The sequence below is a fragment of the Oncorhynchus keta genome, chromosome 20 (assembly GCF_023373465.1).
Source record: "Oncorhynchus keta strain PuntledgeMale-10-30-2019 chromosome 20, Oket_V2, whole genome shotgun sequence".
Taxonomy (NCBI): Eukaryota; Metazoa; Chordata; class Actinopteri; order Salmoniformes; family Salmonidae; genus Oncorhynchus; species Oncorhynchus keta.
Window position 1 is genome coordinate 37588567 of NC_068440.1, and position 20252 is coordinate 37608818.

Below are 20252 nucleotides of genomic sequence, written 5' to 3' on the forward strand. Positions count from 1 at the left end.
AACAGAAGTGTAATTGAGATCAAATTTTTAATCGATGAGAAAAATTTGCAGAGTGTAGGACAAAATCCAACTTCTCCGACTGGGCGCCAGTTGGCTTCCTCTCACTACCATATTTGGCAGTGAGTGGAAACGCCAAACGGATGCTTCCTATTTATACATTCTGTGAAATCTGTCTCATTGTTCTGTGGTACTGTCTTTGGCCTACTTGCTTGCTGACCACAGTCACAACAGGGGTGTATTCATTACGCCAATCACGTTACAAAACGTTCCGTCTTGCAAAATGTTCAAAGTGAAAACATTTTCCAACGATAAAAAAGGTAGGTCTCTCCCCGTTTTACTTTCTTGCTGTTTGGTTCTTAAACGGTAAACGGTTTCCGTTGCAAGACGTAATGAATACACCCCAGATAGCAGAAAAATTGCCAATTTCGCCAGAGCGCCACCGCCCTTATGACGGTTGTCATGGCACTTTGTTGCTAGGGAAAATTGTACAGGGGACGAGGATGAAAGCGGAAGTTAGAAAGGATACAGCTTTTGTCAGATTAACGTCAAATTGGACTTTTCGCAGCAAGTTAGAATTTCCGCAGCAGGTAAAGGTAATTAAGGTAAGGAAAAGGGTTAGGGTTATGTCAAATTAAAAACAATAAGACACTTTTACCGTTCACTTGACAAAAGCTGGATCCCTTCTAGCCATGACCAGGGGGCGTGGCCTTGCTTAACGAGTCAATCCGGAAGTAGTATGGAGCGTGTAAAATTCGGTGGTGTCAAATGAAAAATACCGTCAAGAGCCAGTGAAACACACATACTGGCTTGGATGGATTGGTAGGAGAACAGTGGTGAAAAGGACGATGCATATCGCAAGTCTCGGTGAATTCCTATGTTGATAAATAAATCAATTGAACACATCTAGCTAAATGTCGGATCCAAGAAAGAGGGGAGGAAATGTGGACTGGACATGCAGTGAGGCACTGACACCGGTGGGCAAAACGGAGAGGAATTAAAGTGAGAGGAGTGAAGCCGATCAACTGAAACCATTCTTCGACATCCAAACTGGCTTTCCAGATAGCAAGCAACACGTCCTACCGGGGCAAATTACAAAAGGTGAGGTAGAAATTGTACTCTTGCTTAGCTAACGTTAGCTGTCTGAAGCTAGCTTGATCAAGTTGACTTGATTTACCTAGCCGTGAGCTAGGTCGTTATGGAACAAGCTCGCTAACATTTGATTTATGAAAAGGTCAATTTGCTTGCTTGGCTAGCTAGGATGTAAGCTAACTAACGTCATTGATATGGAGATCTTCAAGTATTGCAATTTACAAACTTAACTCAACTTGTGGTTGCAATGATGTGCAAACATTCAGTCTTGGTCATGCAACAAAATGATAAAATAGTTGTAAGTTCACAACGTTTGTTATTCAAACTATTGTAGGCATTTTCTAATATTAGATTGTTAACTTTGAAATTACGTTTGCCAAGTTTTTGCTGTGTAGTTGTCTCAAATGGCTCTTACAGGCAAACGATAGTCGAACTACAATGTAGCTAGCTGTCAAAACAATAGTAGCGACACGGATACAGTTCAGTTGTCTTGACTGGCTTCAACTTGCTTTTCTTAAATACCGATTACCTGTTTTGTTTAGTAGGCAACTCTTCTCCAAGATACATTTACTTTAATAGCAAACCTGATTCCAGGAAGGCTAGTCTTTTTTAGTTGAACTTCGACCTTCTAATTTTAGAGTTTTAACCTACCAGGTACTTACACGTTTCAGTGAGAGGGAGGGAAGGGAGGTTAGCGTTTCAAATGGCTCTGTTCGTGACGGTGAGCAACAATTCCACCCCCCCATAACTCATTTTCTCCCACCCCCTTCGTTGTCCTTTAAACTTTCTGATGTGTTGAAAGAGATACTGGGAGAACTAGACCGCTCTGCTTCAGGTACCGTAGAACAATACTTTTCACACCCTTGGGCACCTCCTTTCAAACCTGACTTTCTCCTTTGGCTTTTGTAACTTGTCTCTTACAATGCTACCATAGATTGTCAAGTTATTACCCTCTTAACTGTTTGTATACCCACAAGTCTATGCTGTCTACTCATCTGTCCCCAAACCCCAACACCTCTAGTGCAGTACCTCCTTTTTTTTCTCTTTTCGTTTTTCCCTAAACTGCTTAATTCCGTCGTTCACTCACCCTATAACTGTCTACGTGTTTAAAGCCATGTGTTTCTGATGTAATGTTAACATTGTGTGTGTGTGTTCTAGTGAGGATCAACTGGATTAGATTTACTGTAGCTCTTGGTGTCCCAGCGTGAGATGGGTAGTTTAGCCTCTCCAACTCTGTTGAATTTGTTGTCGTTTTTGAGCACCCAGGAAATGAGGCTCACCAATTACCTCAACGATATACATTTCCTGAAAGTCAAAAGTAAATATAGTCATTTTTAGCCTAGCTTTTCAACCATGAACATATGGAGTACAGATTTTAAAGTTGGTGTAGGATTCAGTAGCACATTACTCAACCAGACCAGGACATCTACTCTAAATTAGTTTGTACTTAGTCCGATTGCAATGCTTACAAGATTATTGTTATCACCTGTAACTGGTTTAGACACCTTGAAAGTCTCCTGTTAGGATATACAGTGTACTGTGGGGGGCTACCCCCACCCTACCCTGGACTCAATCGATACCCTCTTCTCTATGTCTATCCGTCTGCTTAGATGCAATGTTTTCGGTAACTGTTGCGCGTGATTTCTACCCATGTCAAAACTTGGCGTAAAACCACGCCCACGGGTAACCTAGCAACAGTCAAAGCCGCGCTGATTGGTCAGAGTTCCGGACATTCGCTGTGAGCGAGGAAACAACGCTCGAGATAAATTCCCCACGAACCGAGCGGTTTGTTATACCGGCCGCGGTTACCTGTTTCCTGGCCTCGTTTTGAATTAAGTTCAACTAAAAAGGTCACGTACATCTCTCTATAAGATAGCTCCATTGAGTCACTATTACTGACAATCAATGTAATGTTAGCTATATCTTTGCCCATTCAGCGAAAGCTAGTTATACAGCATCTCATTCAGTGTCCAAATACCATAAATGTCATGAAGGTAAGTATCTCAAAACACTTTAGATAACTTAGTGTGGTTAGGCTGGCTGAAATGAATTTGGTATTTTATTTAACCTTTATTCAATCAGTCACTAAAAAGCTACATAGTTTAATGCAACTTCATAACCAAATTCGGTAAAATGGCGAAGTATGGATGGCAAGGTTTTTCTGTTTTTGGTGGGGATTCCCTCTCTGGCGTTCTTCGTCCTTTACTTCTCACTCTGACCAATCAGCACGGCTTTGAATGTTACTAGGTTACCCGTGGGCGTGGTTTAGCACCATGTTTGACGTGAATAGAAAAGGACGCACCTGTTCCCTCATGTCTCTCTGTCTGCTTGATACAGTGTTCTCAGTACCTCTTCCCCCATGTCTGTCTTCACTCCTGCTGTAGGCCTAGAGCTTGTTGTAAAATATCAGGGCATTTCAGGATGTAGTCTAGGCTAGTCTGATGTGTTCAGGACCAAGGCCTGTTGAAAGGATTCTCTTGGATGCATTAAATAGTCAAATGTTGTCTGTGATATTTAGGCCTTATTTGATTGGATTTGACTTTTCAGTCATTTGAAAGCTGTCCAAATATGATCCCTGACCTGGTTATGAGGCTTGGATATTATTTGGACAGCTTGTTGCCATTGAAATGCTCACTCTGAGTATTTACAACATTCTAAAACCAAATGCAAATGTTGCCATGTTTGTTTGAGTCTCTTTTAAATCTTCAGCATATTGATTGTGTGCAGTGCTCTCTTCTCACATTAGGTTGATTGTCATAATATTTGACTGAATAATAGTGAGTAATGAATCGTATAGCCTATTTCTTAACTTCAAGTTATTTAACCTTTTATTAAACTAGACAAGTCAGTTGAGAACAAATTCTTATTTGCAATGACTGCCTACCCAGGCCAAACCCTAACCCGGACGATGTTTGTCCGATTGTACGCCGCCCCTTGGGACTCCCAATGATGGCCGATTGTGCTACAGCCTGGAATCGAACCAGGGTCTGTAGTGACGCCTCTAGCACTGAGATGCAGTCGCTTAGACTACTGCGGCACTCAGGAGCCCCAATAATATCAGTACCTTTTTTTCCCTCGAAGCTTTAACAGCTATAATGTACCAGGTGTGCGACACATGTTCTCTGCCTATCATACCATCTAACATCCGCACATGTCATAAAGTGCTGTATAGAAACCCAGCCTAAAAGAGATGCAGCCTAAGTTCATCCACTGAAACGGTGCACATTCTGTCCCCCTGGTCCCGAACTCTGTCCCTGCAGACTGACTGCACAGGCAGGTTTGATATATTGTTAGGGGGATTCTTAGGTAGGAAACTGCTTATATTGATGTTGTTTTTTGGGGGGGTGGGGTTGCATCCCAAATTGCACCCTATTATGTGCACTACTTTAGACCAAGGCCTATAGGGTAGTAGTAAACTACTTTAAACCAAGGCTCATATATTCAATATAGGACATTTGCAGGGTTTGGTGGCAGCAGCAGCAGGGTGGAGTTACAGAGGTGTCATGAATCTTAACGACGTAAACAATCTAGTTTATGCTCCTCATCTGGAGAAACCTGCTGGTTGTGAACCATAACGAGAGGTCCCCCAGTGTCCCTCATCTGGAGAAACCTGCTGGTGGTGAACCATAACGAGAGGTCCTCCAGTGTCCCTCATCTGGAGAAACCTGCTGGTTGTGAACCATAACGAGAGGTCCTCCAGTGTCCCTCATCTGGAGAAACCTGCTGGTTGTGAACCATGACGAGAGGTCCCCCAGTGTCCCTCATCTGGAGAAACCTGCTGGTTGTGAACCATAACGAGAGGTCCCCCAGTGTCCCTCATCTGGAGAAACCTGCTGGTTGTGAACCATAACGAGAGGTCCCCCAGTGTCCCTCATCTGGAGAAACCTGCTGGTTGTGAACCATAACGAGAGGTCCCCCAGTGTCCGATTCCCAGATTGCATCCTATTCCCTATATAATGCACTACTTTTGACCGGGGACCATAGGACTCTGCTCAAAGCAGTACCATCTGGGACACAGTGTGTTGTTTGTTTCCAGCAACAAAGACAACATGAGAGAAACCAAATTGATATTTATTAAGGGCTGTGCATTAGCTTTGACCCAATCAAATCTTAGTTGTCACATGCGCCGAATACAACCTTACAGAGAAATGCTTACTTCAGTCAGGACTACTGTTGCTACGGATGCTGGCTGGTATACACTATATGAGTATGTGCACACCTGCCTGTGGAACGTCTTCTAAAATCATGGGCATTCATATGAAGTTGGTTCCCGCTTTGCTGCTATAACAGCCTCCACTCTTCTGGGAAGGCTTTCCACTTGATGTTGGAACATTGCTGCTATAACAGCCTCCACTCTCCTGGGAAGGCTTTCACAAGACATTGGAACATTGCTGTGGGGACTTGCTTCCATTCAGCCACAAGAGCATTAGTGAATTTGGGTACTGATGTTGGGCGGTTAGGCCTGGCTCACAGTCTACATTCCTATTCATACCAAAGGTGTTTGATAGGGTTGACGTCAGGGCTCTGTGCAGGCCAATCAAGTTCTTCCACACCAATCTCGACAAACCATTTCTGTATGGACCTCGCTTTAAAAAAAAAAATGTATATTTTTTACCTTTATTTACCTAGGCAGTTAAGAACAAATTCTTATTTTCAATGACGGCCTAGGAACAGTGGTTTAACTGCCTGTTCAAGGGGAGATCGACAGATTTATACATTGTCAGCTTGGGGATTTGAACTTGCAACCTTTACAGTTACTAGTCCAACACTCTAACCACTAGGCTACCCTGCACAGGGGCATTGTCATGCTGAAAGGGGGGTGCCTAGTCAGTTGTACAACTGAAATGTGTCTTCTGCATTTAACCCAACCCACTAGGGTCTTCCCCAAACTGTTGCCACAAAGTTTGAAGCTCAGAATCATCTAGAATCATTGTATGCTGTCGCGTTATTATCTCCCTTCGTTGGAACTAAGGGGTCCGAACGATGAAAAACCGCCCCAGACCATTATTCCTCCTCCACCTAACTTTACAGTTGGCGTTTTGCATTCGGGCAGGTAGTGTTCTCCTGGCATCCGCCAAACCCAGATTAGTTTGTCGGACTGCTAGATCGTGATTTATCACTCCAGAGAATGCGTTTCCACTGCTCCAGTCCAATAGTGGCAAGCTTTACACCACTCCAGCTGACGCTTGGCATTGCGCATGGCTGCTCGGCCATGGAAACCCAATTCATGACGCTCCCGACGAACAGTTCTTGTGCTGACTTTTCTTCCAGAGGCAGTTTGGAATTCAGTAGTGAGTGTTGCTTCAGCAATTGGCATTCCCGTTTTGTGAGCTTGTGTGGCCTACCACTTCACAGCTGAGCCGTTGTTGCTCCTAGACGTTTCCTCTTCACAATAACAGCCCTTACAGTTGACCGGGGCAGCACTAGCAGGGCAGCAATGTGACGAACTGACTTGTTTGAAAGGCGGCATCCTATGACGGTGCCAAGGTGAACGTCACTGAGCTCTTCAGTAAGGCCATTCTTCTGCCAGTGTTTGTCTATGGAGATTGCATGGCGGTGTGTTTGATTTTTATATTCACCTTCAGCCACACCCGTTTCTAAATCCACTTATTTGAGGGGTGTCCACATACTTGCGTGTGTATATGTCCATCCTATATATTAGTGTGTGTTATCCCATGTTAAATGATTTGAAAAGGGATCCTCGGGTTACTGTTAACAGGCTTTTAAAATCTCCATTGAATAGAAAAGGATGGTTTTAGCCTAGGTTTCTGGACATTAGGCTAACAGTTGGGTTCAACACAGAACGCCATGACGACAGTCTGCAGAAGTACTTCAGCTTGAATTTGTGCTGAAGGGATGGATGTCCTGTTCCCCTGTGATACTCGGGCCGACGGGATGTCCTGTTCCCCTGTGATACTCGGGCCGACGGGATGTCCTGTTCCCCTGTGATACTCGGGCCGACGGGATGTCCTGTTCCCCTGTGATACTCGGGCCGACGGGATGTCCTGTTCCCCTGTGATACTCGGGCCGACGGGATGTCCTGTTCCCCCGTGATACTCGGGCCGACGGGATGTCCTGTTCCCCGTGATACTCGGGCCGACGGGATGTCCTGTTGTGATCCCGGGATGTCCTGTTCCCCTGTGATACTCGGGCCGACGGGATGTCCTGTTCCCCTGTGATACTCGGGCCGACGGGATGTCCTGTTCCCCTGTGATACTCGGGCCGACGGGATGTCCTGTTCCCCTGTGATACTGGGATGTCCTCCCCTGTGATACTCGGGCCGACGGGATGTCCTGTTCCCCTGTGATACTCGGGCCGACGGGATGTCCTGTTCCCCTGTGATACTCGGGCCGACGGGATGTCCTGTTCCCCTGTGATACTCGGGCCGACGGGATGTCCTGTTCCCCTGTGATACTCGGGCCGACGGGATGTCCTGTTCCCCTGTGATACTCGGGCCGACGGGATGTCCTGTTTCCCTGTGATACTCGGGCCGACGGGATGTCCTGTTCCCCTGTGATACTCGGGCCGACGGGATGTCCTGTTCCCCTGTGATACTCGGGCCGACGGGATGTCCTGTTCCCCTGTGATACTCGGGCCGACGGGATGTCCTGTTCCCCTGTGATACTCGGGCCGACGGGATGTCCTGTTCCCCTGTGATACTCGGGCCGACGGGATGTCCTGTTCCCCTGTGATACTCGGGCCGACGGGATGTCCTGTTCCCCTGTGATACTCGGGCCGACGGGATGTCCTGTTCCCCCGTGATACTCGGGCCGACGGGATGTCCTGTTCCCCGACGGGTACATAACATGGTTGATACGTTTAGCTGTACAGTGATCTTAAGAAGGGTAGTGAAAATGAAGCTGTTGCCGTACTCAACCTCACAGCGTGATTCATTAGCACAGCTTGATTACAGCTTGATTCATAGGCTCAACACACAAAATAGCTTTATGGTGACACCGGTGAGCGATGATGAGGCAACGGCCGCAAGATTCATGGTTGGACCATCCCCTAATGAACAGTTTGGGTCTTGTTCTTGTTATTATTGTTCTGATTCTGCTCAATGACAGTCAGTGATTTCTAGATGATAGAACTCCAGTAATAACCTAATCTGTCCAGAAATACACTCGTTTTAGTCTAGGAGGCACTGATGTCTCGGATCATATCGTGCTTGTTTATTTCAGAAATGTACTAAATTGATGCTAACAGTTTCTCTGTCCTCTGTTTCAGGATGATGGCTGAGGGATAACGTCAAGGACTGTCAGCCCCTCCACCCCAACGTGACCCTGGTTATCTTATCCAAACACCCCTTTTCCCCTTGTTTTTCCTCAATTTCCTCTTGCCCCAACTCACTCTCCTGTCCCAGTGTTTCATGGAGGAGAGACAAACCGATACAACAACACACTGGGTTAATACTCACGTCTCTGCAATAGAGGTTCTGGATCATTCTCCTGTCATGTTATCGATCAGACTCAATGATTGGATGAGCAGTAAGGATCACGTGATCAGACCACTGTTCTCTCCACCTCTATTGGACATCTTCTCTTTCTCATCTTTGTGATCGATTTGGACCCTATTGGCTGTTGTCATTTCAACTCTGTCCCCCCTCCGCTGTTTTCTTTTCCTCACTGCAGTCTATCCTCTGATGTCATTGGGCCATGGTTCGCAAGAGAGGTTCCCTTATCTTGTGTGGAGCTTTCCTATTCGTCGCCTGCAATGGCTTGCTTCTCCTTTTCCTTTGGGGACGGCCTCCCATTGGTCGACTTGGGGAGGGGGGAGGGGCTGAGCCAGGGGGAAGGGAAGAGTGGGGAGTGGCCAAAAGAAAAGGGGGTGGGACTAATCTGGCTGGTGAGGTGATCCGATTGGCCGAGGAGGTAGAATCGGAACTCGAGACCCAGAAGGAACTTCTGAAGCAGATTCAGAGTCACAGGTCACTATGGGAAAAGAGGAGAGGGATGGGAAGAAGACGGATGGATGGAGGGAAGGTAGAAAATAAAGAGGAACACAAACCGCCGCCACAGTTGCCTCCAGTACCTCCAAAGGACGATTCAGAGAACAAGGACCCAAGTCAAGAAAAAACTAAACAGGAATTTATTGTTGCAGCAGTCCAAGACCTTAAAGTAGACACACAACCGGACAATGACATAAAAGAACTGAACTACACCAAATTGGAAGTAACTGTCACCAGCCCACAAGTTGTCATTCCCATATTGGTTATTGCCTGTGACAGGGTGACCGTGAAAAGGAGTCTTGACAAATTGATCCAATACCGCCCCTCTGCAGAACTCTATCCAATCATAGTTAGCCAGGACTGCGGCCATGCTGAGACGGCCCGTGTGATTGGCTCGTATGGCAGTCAGGTGACTCACATTAGCCAACCAGACCACTCGGACATCCGGGTACGGCCGGAGCACAGGAAGTTCCAGGGTTACTATAAGATTGCCAGACACTACCGCTGGGCCCTCAACCAGGTGTTCGACACACTCTCTCACTCCACCGTGGTGATCGTGGAAGATGACTTGGAGGTAAGTGAACAGTAACTGAAATCTATACACCACCTGTCTGCATGCACTGTAATTGAGGAATGGATTTAAAGTGCAGCTAGCTAGCAATAGAAGTATCTAGTAGCCTTGCATGAGCTTGTGGCTCATAGGAGTCTTTCTCCTGTTTTCTAGAGCATGAAGCACCTTGATGTACAGTACACTAGTGTATCGCAGGGCATTGGGTCCCATTTTTACAACAGAACACTAGTGTATCGCAGAGCATTGGGTCCCATTTTTACAACAGAACACTAGTGTATCGCAGGGCGTTGGGTCCCATTTTTACAACAGAACACTAGTGTATCGCAGGGCATTGGGTCCCATTTTTACAACAGAACACTAGTGTGTCGCAGGGCGTTGGGTCCCATTTTTACAACAGAACACTAGTGTATCGCAGGGCATTGGGTCCCATTTTTACAACAGAACACTAGTGTATCGCAGAGCATTGGGTCCCATTTTTACAACAGAACACTAGTGTGTCGCAGGGCGTTGGGTCCCATTTTTACAACAGAACACTAGTGTATCGCAGGGCATTGGGTCTCATTTTTACAACAGAACACTAGTGTATCGCAGGGCATTGGGTCCCATTTTTGCAACAGAACACTAGTGTATCGCAGGGCATTGGGTCCCATTTAAAAATAAAAATAAAATAAAAAACTTTTTTTTACAACCTTTTGGTATGACTCGGCTGGGAATCGAACTCTCAACCTCCGGTGCGGACACTCTAACCACAAAGCCTGTTGGTCAGTTTAGTATTCGTATAAAGCAGCACTAGATTCATCAACGAGGCCTAAGTGATGAATCCACTGCTGTATTTTAGTTGCACTGCCAACATCCAGCCCTGGTGTCATTCCCAGAACCATCATTTCTTTAAGGAAAGGACGACCCTGTGGCCTACAACAAAAACACGAAGTGCTCCGTTTGAAGCACTGAGCTTTAACCCCCCGCTCCCTGCAACAGGGGCAGAATATGCCTTCTGTCTGCCTGCTCAGCACATTCCATTGGGTTATATGGGAAAGTTTTTAATTCCATCTGGCTCACATTGACATTTTGGGATAATAATGATGATAAAAATTGATCCTAATATGTCCCTCATTTGCACAGCCCTTTCATTGGGAAAACCTAAAACATAGCTTTTGCATTAAACATTTCGAAACATTTCTTTTTATGGCCTCACACCACTAGTTTATTGGTCTAGGGCAATGCCGTCGGGGGGGTATGCCAAATAAAAATGTGATTAAACTAAAAAATATTTTTTAAATCTTCACATTTTCAAACAGTACATTTATATTTTCCCACGGGGGCTATACATTTTTGATGAGTTTTTTTTTCTCTCGCCTGAGTAGCCTCGTTTCACTGCCAAAAATAAAATTCGACCATCTAGTGTTGAGCGAAATAACAACGTCAAATACAGGGAGCCTAGTGAAATAATGAACATCCAATCACATTAACCGTTACTCATCCAATCACATTAACCGTTACTCATCCAATCACATTAACCGTTACTCATCCAATCACATTAACCGTTACTCATCCAATCACATTAACCGTTACTCATCCAATCACATTAACCGTTACTCATCCAATCACATTAACCGTTACTCATCCAATCACATTAACCGTTACTCATCCAATCACATTAACCGTTACTCATCCAATCACATTAACCGTTACTCATCCAATCACATTAACCGTTACTCATCCAATCACATTAACCGTTACTCATCCAATCACATTAACCGTTACTCATCCAATCACATTAACCGTTACTCATCCAATCACATTAACCGTTACTCATCCAATCACATTAACCGTTACTCATCCAATCACATTAACCGTTACTCATCCAATCACATTAACCGTTACTCATCCAATCACATTAACCGTTACTCATCCAACCACATTAACCGTTACTCATCCAACCACATTAACCGTTACTCATCCAATCACATTAACCGTTACACATCCAACCACATTAACCGTTACTCTCTCACAGGAAACCTTCAGTCTTATCACGTTTCGTTCCTAAAATGTCTGCACATTTGGAAAAAATAAGCCACGGGAGTTTTTTGAGCGAGAATAAATACAACTTTCGAGTAGCAAGACATGTATAAAAGCAACAGATGCCATTTTAATAAGAAGGGGCTAGAAGCGTCTTATATGGTGAGCTACTGAGTGGTTTGGACAGGCTATTGTGGAGGACTTAATCCTTCCTGCTGGCACGGATATGGCCGGGACATTTCTGGGGGGAAAGGCCCCAAAAACTATACAATGACTTCATCAAACACTGTTTCACAACATATCAGTGACATGGCAGGAGATGTGTGCGAAGCAGGAATTCTTTCAAAACAAGCCAGTGAATTATGAGTTCCAGCTGGATGAGTCAACATGCGTGGCGGGCCTGGTATATGTCCGTTACGTTTATGGGTGGTCAATTAAGGAAGACATTTCTCTCCTGGAAAACAGGACAGGATATTTTTTTAAGTACTGGACAGCTTTGTGACATCAAATGGACTTTGGTGGTCAAGATGTGTTGGTATCTGTACTGATGGTGCAAAAGCCAGGACAGGGAGACAAGGTGGAGGGGTAACATGCATGGAGGCAGTTGCTCCCGACTCCACTTGGGTACACTGCAGCATCCACCGAGAGGCTCTTGGGTACACTGCAGCATCCACCGAGAGGCTCTTGGGTACACTGCAGCATCCACCGAGAGGCTCTTGGGTACACTGCAGCATCCACCGAGAGGCTCTTGGGTACACTGCAGCATCCACCGAGAGGCTCTTGGGTACACTGCAGCATCCACCGAGAGGCTCTTGGGTACACTGCAGCATCCACCGAGAGGCTCTTGGGTACACTGCAGCATCCACCGAGAGGCTCTTGCTGCCAAAGGAAAACCTGACCGCTTGAAAGACGTTTTGGACACTACAGGGGAAAAAAAATGGTTAACCCCTGAACTCGTGTGTTTTCTGCACTATGCAATGATTTTTTTAAATGTTACCTTTACCTGACTAGGCAAGTCAGTTAAGAAAAAAATCTTATTTTCAATGACTGCCTAGGAACAGTGGGTTAACGGCCTGTTCAGGGGCAGAACGACAGATTAGTACTTTGTCAGCTCAGGGGTTTGAACATGCAACCTTCCGGTTACTAGTCCAACGCTCTAACCACTAGGCTACCCTGCCGCCCCGATACAGTGCCTTGCAAAAGTATTCACCCCCTTGGCGTTTTTTCTATTTTGTTCCATTACAACCTGACATTTTAAATGTATTTTTATTTGGATTTCATGTAATGGACAGACACAAAATAGTCCCAATTGGTGAAGTGAAATAAAAAAAAAAATGTATTAAAAAAAACTCTAAGCAGGAAAGTGGTGCGTGCATACAGTATGTATTCACCCCCTTTGCTATGAAGCCCCTAAATAAGATCTGGTGCGACCAATTACCTTCAGAAGTCACATAATTAGTTAGACTGCACACAGGTGGACTTTATTTAAGTGTCACATGATCTGTGTGTGTGTGCAATTGAGAATCTGTGGTATGACTTAAAGATTGCTGTTCTCCAGCGGAACCCAACCAACTTGAAGAAGCTGGAACAGTTTTGCCTTGAAAAATGGGCAAAAATCCCAGTGGCTAGATGTGCCAAGTTTATAGAGACATACCCCAAGAGGCGAGCAGCTGTAATTGCTGCAAAAGGTGGCTCTACAAAGTATAGATTTTTTTTTTTTTGTGTCTTATTTCTTGTCTGTTTCACAATGAAAAATGTGTTGTATCTTCAAAGTGGTAGACATGTTGTGTCAATCAACTGATACAAACCCCCTAAAAATCCAGTTTAATTCCAGGTTGTAAGGCAACAAAATAGGAAAAATGCCAAGGGGAGTGAATACCTTCGTAAGTCACTGTAAGAGCTCTTTGTCACTTCCAACGAGCCGGGTTGTGACACTCACTCATTCTTATGTTTTAAAACATGTGTCAGTGTTTGGCAGGCTTACAATGATGGCAAAAAACAACATTTGAGAGTGCGCTGACCCTGGTGCTAGAGGGGGTACGCAGCTGGAGGTTGAATGTTTGAAGGGGTATCGGACTATAAAAAGTTTGGGAACCACTGGTCTAGGGTAAGGACTAGTCTATTGGTCTAGGGTAAGGATTGGTCTATTGGTCTAGGGTAAGAACTAGGGTAAGGACTAGTCTATTGGTCTAGGGTAAGGACTAGTCTATTGGTCTAGGGTAAGGACTAGTCTAGGGACTAGTCTAGGGTAAGGACTAGTCTAGGGTAAGGACTGGTCTATTGGTCTAGGGTAAGGACTAGTCTAGGGTAAGGACTAGTCTAGGGTAAGGACTAGTCTAGGGTAAGGACTAGTCTAGGGTAAGGACTAGTCTAGGGTAAGGACTAGTCTAGGGTAAGGACTGGTCTAGGGTAAGGACTAGTCTAGGGTAAGGACTAGTCTAGGGTAAGGACTAGTCTAGGGTAAGGACTAGTCTAGGGTAAGGACTAGTCTAGGGTAAGGACTAGTCTAGGGTAAGGACTAGTCTAGGGTAAGGACTAGTCTAGGGTAAGGACTAGTCTAGGGTAAGGACTAGTCTAGGGTAAGGACTGGTCTATTGGTCTAGGGTAAGGACTGGTCTAGGGTAAGGACTGGTCTAGGGTAAGGACTGGTCTAGGGTAAGGACTAGTCTAGGGTAAGGACTAGTCTATTGGTCTAGGGTAAGGACTAGGGTAATTACTAGTTTTGTGTGACCAGTGGTTAGCCATAGTAGGCTCTGTTCTGTTTCGGCCCAGTAAAGCCCATCATTAAGAGCCCTCTATAAACATCTGTGGATCATTTTAGCAGGCGCTTTTTATCCAAAACTACTTAGTCAAGCATGAATACATTGTTTGTATGGCTGGCCTTAGTGGGAATCGAACCCACAATCCTGGCCGTTTAGATCACTAAACTGACCTCAAGCCAGTAGATGAATCATGATGGACAGAGAGGACAGAGAAGGGTGCACAGTAGGGACGGAGCCAGGGGACATTTGTAATCCTGGTTTGCGTTCCCCGACGAGCAGATTTTAAACTGATTTAGTGGATTAACCACATTGACACCCGGCAGAGTGGGGTGTGAAGACAGACCCCTCCATCCTGCCCCACTCATCCCCCATTTAATTTTCAGACCAAGGTTGTGTCCCAAATGGCATCCTATATACTGCAGCCCTATCTTTTAAACAGGACCCATAGGGCTCTAGTCAAAAATAGTGCACTATATAGGGGGATAAGGTTCTATTTGAGACGCGAGTCAAATGAAACTGCCAGCTGGCTGAACAAATGGTCTGGAAACAAACCGCGTCGGCAGAATTCGTCACGAGAGATACAGGAAATGACCAAATCAACAGAGTTGTAACCATAAAGGGGGGATACCTCGTCAGTTGTACAACTGAAACGTCTTCTTTTAATCCAACCCCCCCTGACTCAGGAGGGGGGCTGCCTTAATCAACATCCACGTCTTCAGCGCTAGGGGACACGAGTCGCCAGTTAAAAGCTTCTAGGCTAAACTTTGCTCCCTTAAATCAAACATTGAGAAACGGAGGGGGTGTACTGGGAAATGTGTCCACTTATGTAACTGTTCCCTCAGTTGCTTTTCTACATATTGTCACCACCAACCTGAACACACATTTATCATGTTTGCTTCGGTTAGTCATTTCATGTTGACACACTATTGGCGTTATATTAATTGAACTTTGAACTTCTCATTCATTGAGGCTTGGTTGTTGATCAAGCCTGCTCAAGTTCTTGTCCTTTTTGTCATTAGGTTTGTATTGCATAGATTCGTACCGCAGATGCAGTTTTCACAGCCAGTTGATTGTTGACGAGTAGAAACAAACGTGTTTGGTAGTGTTGGTTATCGTTTGGCATTACAATGAGTGACGCATAGTTGACACGATGGCACAAAACAGATCTGGGACCAGATTACAGCTTTCATAATTACGAATAGTGGTGCAGGATATCTACTGAATTATTTATTTTTTATAAATGAATTTTATAATTTTTTTTAAGGAAGGAAAAAACGTACTAAAGTTATCCTGCTGTAAAACAGATGACTTATCCAAAGCTTCTCTGTCCCGTCCAGGTGGCCCCGGACTTCTTTGAGTACTTCCGCGCCCTGCACCCCATCTTGACCTCTGACCCCACCCTGTGGTGTGTGTCTGCCTGGAACGACAACGGCAGAGATGGCCTGGTGGACCCTGGGAAGGCTGACCTCCTCTACAGGACAGACTTCTTCCCGGGGTTGGGCTGGATGCTGCTGAAGGACGTCTGGGCAGAACTAGAACCCAAGTGGCCCACAGCCTTCTGGGACGACTGGATGCGTCACCCCGAGCAGCGTAAAGAGCGCTCCTGCATCCGCCCAGAGATCTCCAGAACTATGACCTTCGGACGCAAGGGTGTCAGCTTGGGTCAGTTCTTTGACCAGTATCTGCGTTATATTAAACTCAACACTGACTTTGTGCCTTTCACCAAACATGATCTGTCTTACTTGATGAAGGAGAACTTTGACGTGAACTTTGTGAAGGAGGTTTACAGCGCCCCCCTAGTTAAAATAGAAGAGCTACAACAAGGGGGAGGTTTGAAGGAAATGGGTCCATACCGGGTACAATATTCCAGCCGGGAGAGTTTTAAAGTCATGGCTCGTAACTTAGGGGTTATGGATGACTTGAAATCGGGGGTTCCCCGTGCAGGGTACAGGGGCGTGGTCAGCTTCCTGTCCCGTGGACGACGGGTCTTCTTGACCCCACCTGAAGGATGGACAAAGTACGACGTCAGCTGGAGCTGAGAGGTTCGTACAGAACGTAGTGTGAATGGTATCGAAGACCGACTTGAGAAACGCCCTCTCAAACCAAAGAAAACAAGGTCACATGAAGAAACAGGAGCTAAACCAAACAGACCGGCTTGGTGGGTGAAGGGATTTGACATGTGGTAGAAGTAGTTTGGGTAATGGACAGGAGGAGTAAGGCACTCCTTTGTTTTATGAGTGAACCTGAATGCAGTGTAACACAGGGAACAGCCCAGGGAGTGAAACCACAAAGTCTTTCACAGAAAGTAAGAAATCATTTAGTGCTTGGTTATTCTCCTGCTAGAGCTTATCTAGGAAAGGTTTTACTGTTCGCTTCAACCCAATGTCTTAAACTGACTCTAAAGTTCTGGACAACCACATTGATTGGGAGGGCTCAGAGATGAGCTTTTTGTCTTGTTCCCCGTGTCACCAGGTCTTTTAAAGGAGATGCCAAACCCTTCTCTGGTCACATCCCAAATCGCACCCTTTTCCCTATTTAGTGCACTACTGTTGACCAGGGCCCATAGGGAATAGGGTGCAATTTGGCACAGCCTATGTCTACATTCTACTTTAAAAGAACTTGCAGTATTCTACTCACTCAAAGTGAATGAATGGGGTCAAAATATTAGCTAGACTGGTATTAATTGAGTATTATAAATATGATTGTCAAATTTGGTTTATTCATTTAAATGTTTTTTTTGGGGGGGGGGGGGAAGGCTATTTTGGGAAATGTTATTTAGCGATCTTGTAAATGGTTTATAAAGAGATTGTTCAGATGGTCAGAGGTTCATACATTGCCACATGCAGCGCACACACATCGTACGTGACATTCTGTTGATGTTGGGTTTATCCCAAACGGTACCTCGTTCCCTAGAAAGGGAAGAGGACCATTTGGGACGCAGAGGCTGACTATTATACTCGAGCCCTTTCCAAACGGTGGTATTCTACAGTAAAGGTTTGTTGAAAAACCAATGATTGTGATTGTTTTACTTTTTCTTTCTTCATTTACATGATGTGTGATACATTTATGTACTGTATTTAGTGCTGGGTGATCGATTCATATGTCCTTATGGTGGAACAACAACAAAAAACCACAGCCTGATGTGTTAACTTTAATACGGTGCAAATAAAACGGACTATTTTGATATTTGTCCGCGTCTTGAGTGTCAGCAGTTTCAGACTAGTCTTATTGTTCCTGGTCCTTTCCCACAATCTTTTCCCACCTGTGCCTGTAACCTCTCTGTGTCCCAAATGGCACCCTATTCCCTATATAGTGCACTACTTTAGACCAGAGCCCTATTCCCTATATAGTGCACTACTTTAGACCAGAGCCCTATTCCTTATATAGTGCACTACTTTAGACCAGAGCCCTATTCCCTATATAGTGCACTACTTTAGACCAGAGCCCTATGGCCTATATAGTGCACTACTTTAGACCAGAGCCCTATGGCCTATATAGTGCACTACTTTAGACCAGAGCCCTATTCCCTATATAGTGCACTACTTTAGACCAGAACCCTATTCCCTATATAGTGCACTAGTTTAGACCAGAGCCCTATTCCCTATATAGTGCACTACTTTAGACCAGAGCCCTATGGCCTATATAGTCCACTACTTTAGACCAGAACCCTATTCCCTATATAGTGCACTACTTTAGACCAGAACCCTATTCCCTATATAGTGCACTACTTTAGACCAGAATCCTATTCCCTATATAGTGCACTACTTTAGACCAGAGCCCTATGGCCTATATAGTGCACTACTTTAGACCAGAACCCTATTCCCTATATAGTGCACTACTTTAGACCAGAGCCCTATGGGCTATATAGTGCACTACTTTAGACCAGAGCCCTATGGCCTATATAGTGCACTACTTTAGACCAGAGCCCTATGGCCTATATAGTGCACTACTTTAGACCAGAGCCCTATTCCCTATATAGTGCACTACTTTAGACCAGAGCCCTATGGGCTATATAGTGCACTACTTTAGACCAGAGCCCTATGGCCTATATGGTGCACTACTTTAGACCAGAGCCCTATGGCCTACATAGTGCACTACTTTAGACCAGAGCCCTATTCCCTATATAGTGCACTACTTTAGACCAGAGCCCTATGGCCTATATAGTGCACTACTTTAGACCAGAACCCTATTCCCTATATAGTGCACTACTTTAGACCAGAACCCTATGGCCTATATAGTGCACTACTTTAGACCAGAGCCCTATGGGCTATATAGTGCACTACTTTAGACCAGAGCCCTATGGCCTATATAGGGTGTCATTTGGAATGTAACCCAGGCTCGGTTATCCCTCCCCACTTCCTTTCCCAGTCCTCTTTATCCTGTTGACTTCCTGCCCTATCTTGCTTCCTGTTTCATAAACAGTCTGGTCTGATCACTTTCACAATCCAGATTAGAAGAGCCGAGAGATCAATTGAGGTGCCTCAGCAAGCAGATTTAGACAAACGGGCCATGGAGGACAGTATTTTATGACTATTGGCCGACCAACTGTTGATAACCTGAGAAATATTTATCTGAACTCCCAAGGATTATGGCCGTCATTTCAAATCAAGCTAGAGGCTAATATGCCCAATACCTTAAGTACATTTATGAAATTATTTTAGCTTTCTTTGTCCGTTACTTATAGGTTGGCACTGGACTGAACGGTAGAATTGAGCGTCTGCTGGCCTAAAGTGCTTTAACACCACTGAGCAGAGTACCTGCCGTGAATTGCAAACCAATTTTACATCTAGTAACGATGAGGGTGATGCTTGTAACACACTGCGCTGAAAGCAAGTGTACGAACGGCCCCGCACTGCACCAAACAATCTGTCTGGTGACATTTCTGCTTTAGGCTATAAGAGCTACTGTACTTTACCTTGTATCAGTCGGCGTGGCAGTCTGATCTAGTGTGTAGAAGTCTCCATATCAGTCTCCGTGACAGTCTGATCTAATGTGTATCAGTCTCCATGACAGTCTGATCTAGTGTGTATCAGTCTCCGTGACAGCCGGATCTAATGTGTAGCAGTCACCGTGACAGTCTGATCTAATGTGTATCAGTCTCCGTGACAGCCTGATCTAATGTGTATCACTCTCCATGACAGCCTGATCTAATGTGTAGCTGTCTCCATGACAGCGATCGAATGTGTAGCAGTCTCCATATCAGTCTCCATGACAGTCTGATCTAATGTGTATCAGTCTCCGTGACAGTCTGATCTAATGTGTAGCAGTCTCCATATCAGTCTCCATGACAGTCTGATCTAATGTGTAGCAGTCTCCATATCAGTCTCCATGACAGTCTGATCTAATGTGTAGCAGTCTCCATATCAGTCTCCATGACAGTCTGATCTAATGTGTATCAGTCTCCGTGACAGTCTGATCTAATGTGTATCAGTCTCCATGACAGTCTGATCTAGTGTGTATCAGTCTCCGTGACAGTCTGATCTAATGTGTATCAGTCTCCATGACAGTCTGATCTAATGTGTATCAGTCTCCATGACAGTCTGATCTAATGTGTATCAGTCTCCGTGACAGTCTGATCTAATGTGTATCAGTCTCCGTGACAGTCTGATCTAATGTGTAGCAGTCTCCGTGACAGTCTGATCTAATGTGTAGCAGTCTCCGTGACAGTCTGATCTAATGTGTATCAGTCTCCATGACAGTCTGATCTAATGTGTATCAGTCTCCGTGACAGTCTGATCTAATGTGTATCAGTCTCCATGACAGTCTGATCTAATGTGTATCAGTCTCCATGACAGTCTGATCTAATGTGTATCAGTCTCCGTGACAGTCTGATCTAATGTGTATCAGTCTCCATGACAGTCTG

General features: G+C 45.1%; 1 protein-coding gene across 2 annotated transcripts; it reads left to right on the forward strand.

Annotated features, from left to right (window-relative positions):
• Positions 1-675: 675 nt before the first annotated feature.
• Positions 676-17573, forward strand: LOC118399665 (alpha-1,3-mannosyl-glycoprotein 2-beta-N-acetylglucosaminyltransferase-like). Of its 2 annotated transcripts, XM_035795932.2 has the most exons (4): positions 676-1098; positions 8317-8576; positions 8721-9611; positions 15727-17573. In XM_035795932.2, exons 3-4 carry the CDS (start codon positions 8745-8747, stop codon positions 16426-16428), a joined length of 1569 nt encoding a protein of 522 aa, XP_035651825.1. In that variant the 5' UTR covers positions 676-1098; positions 8317-8576; positions 8721-8744; the 3' UTR covers positions 16429-17573. The 2 variants fall into 2 exon arrangements, with proteins under 2 accessions (XP_035651825.1, XP_035651824.1); XM_035795931.2 differs by lacking the exon at positions 676-1098 and adding an exon at positions 1768-1924 and having other exon boundaries at positions 8317-9611.
• Positions 17574-20252: the final 2679 nt, after the last annotated feature.

Bases quoted from the DNA above. Each gene is read 5' to 3' on its own strand.
- LOC118399665 (XM_035795932.2), top strand. From the start codon at position 8,745: ATGGTTCGCAAGAGAGGTTCCCTTATCTTGTGTGGAGCTTTCCTATTC. The intron at 9,612-15,726 runs GTAAGTGAACAG...TGTCCCGTCCAG, and splicing joins TCGTGGAAGATGACTTGGAG to GTGGCCCCGGACTTCTTTGA.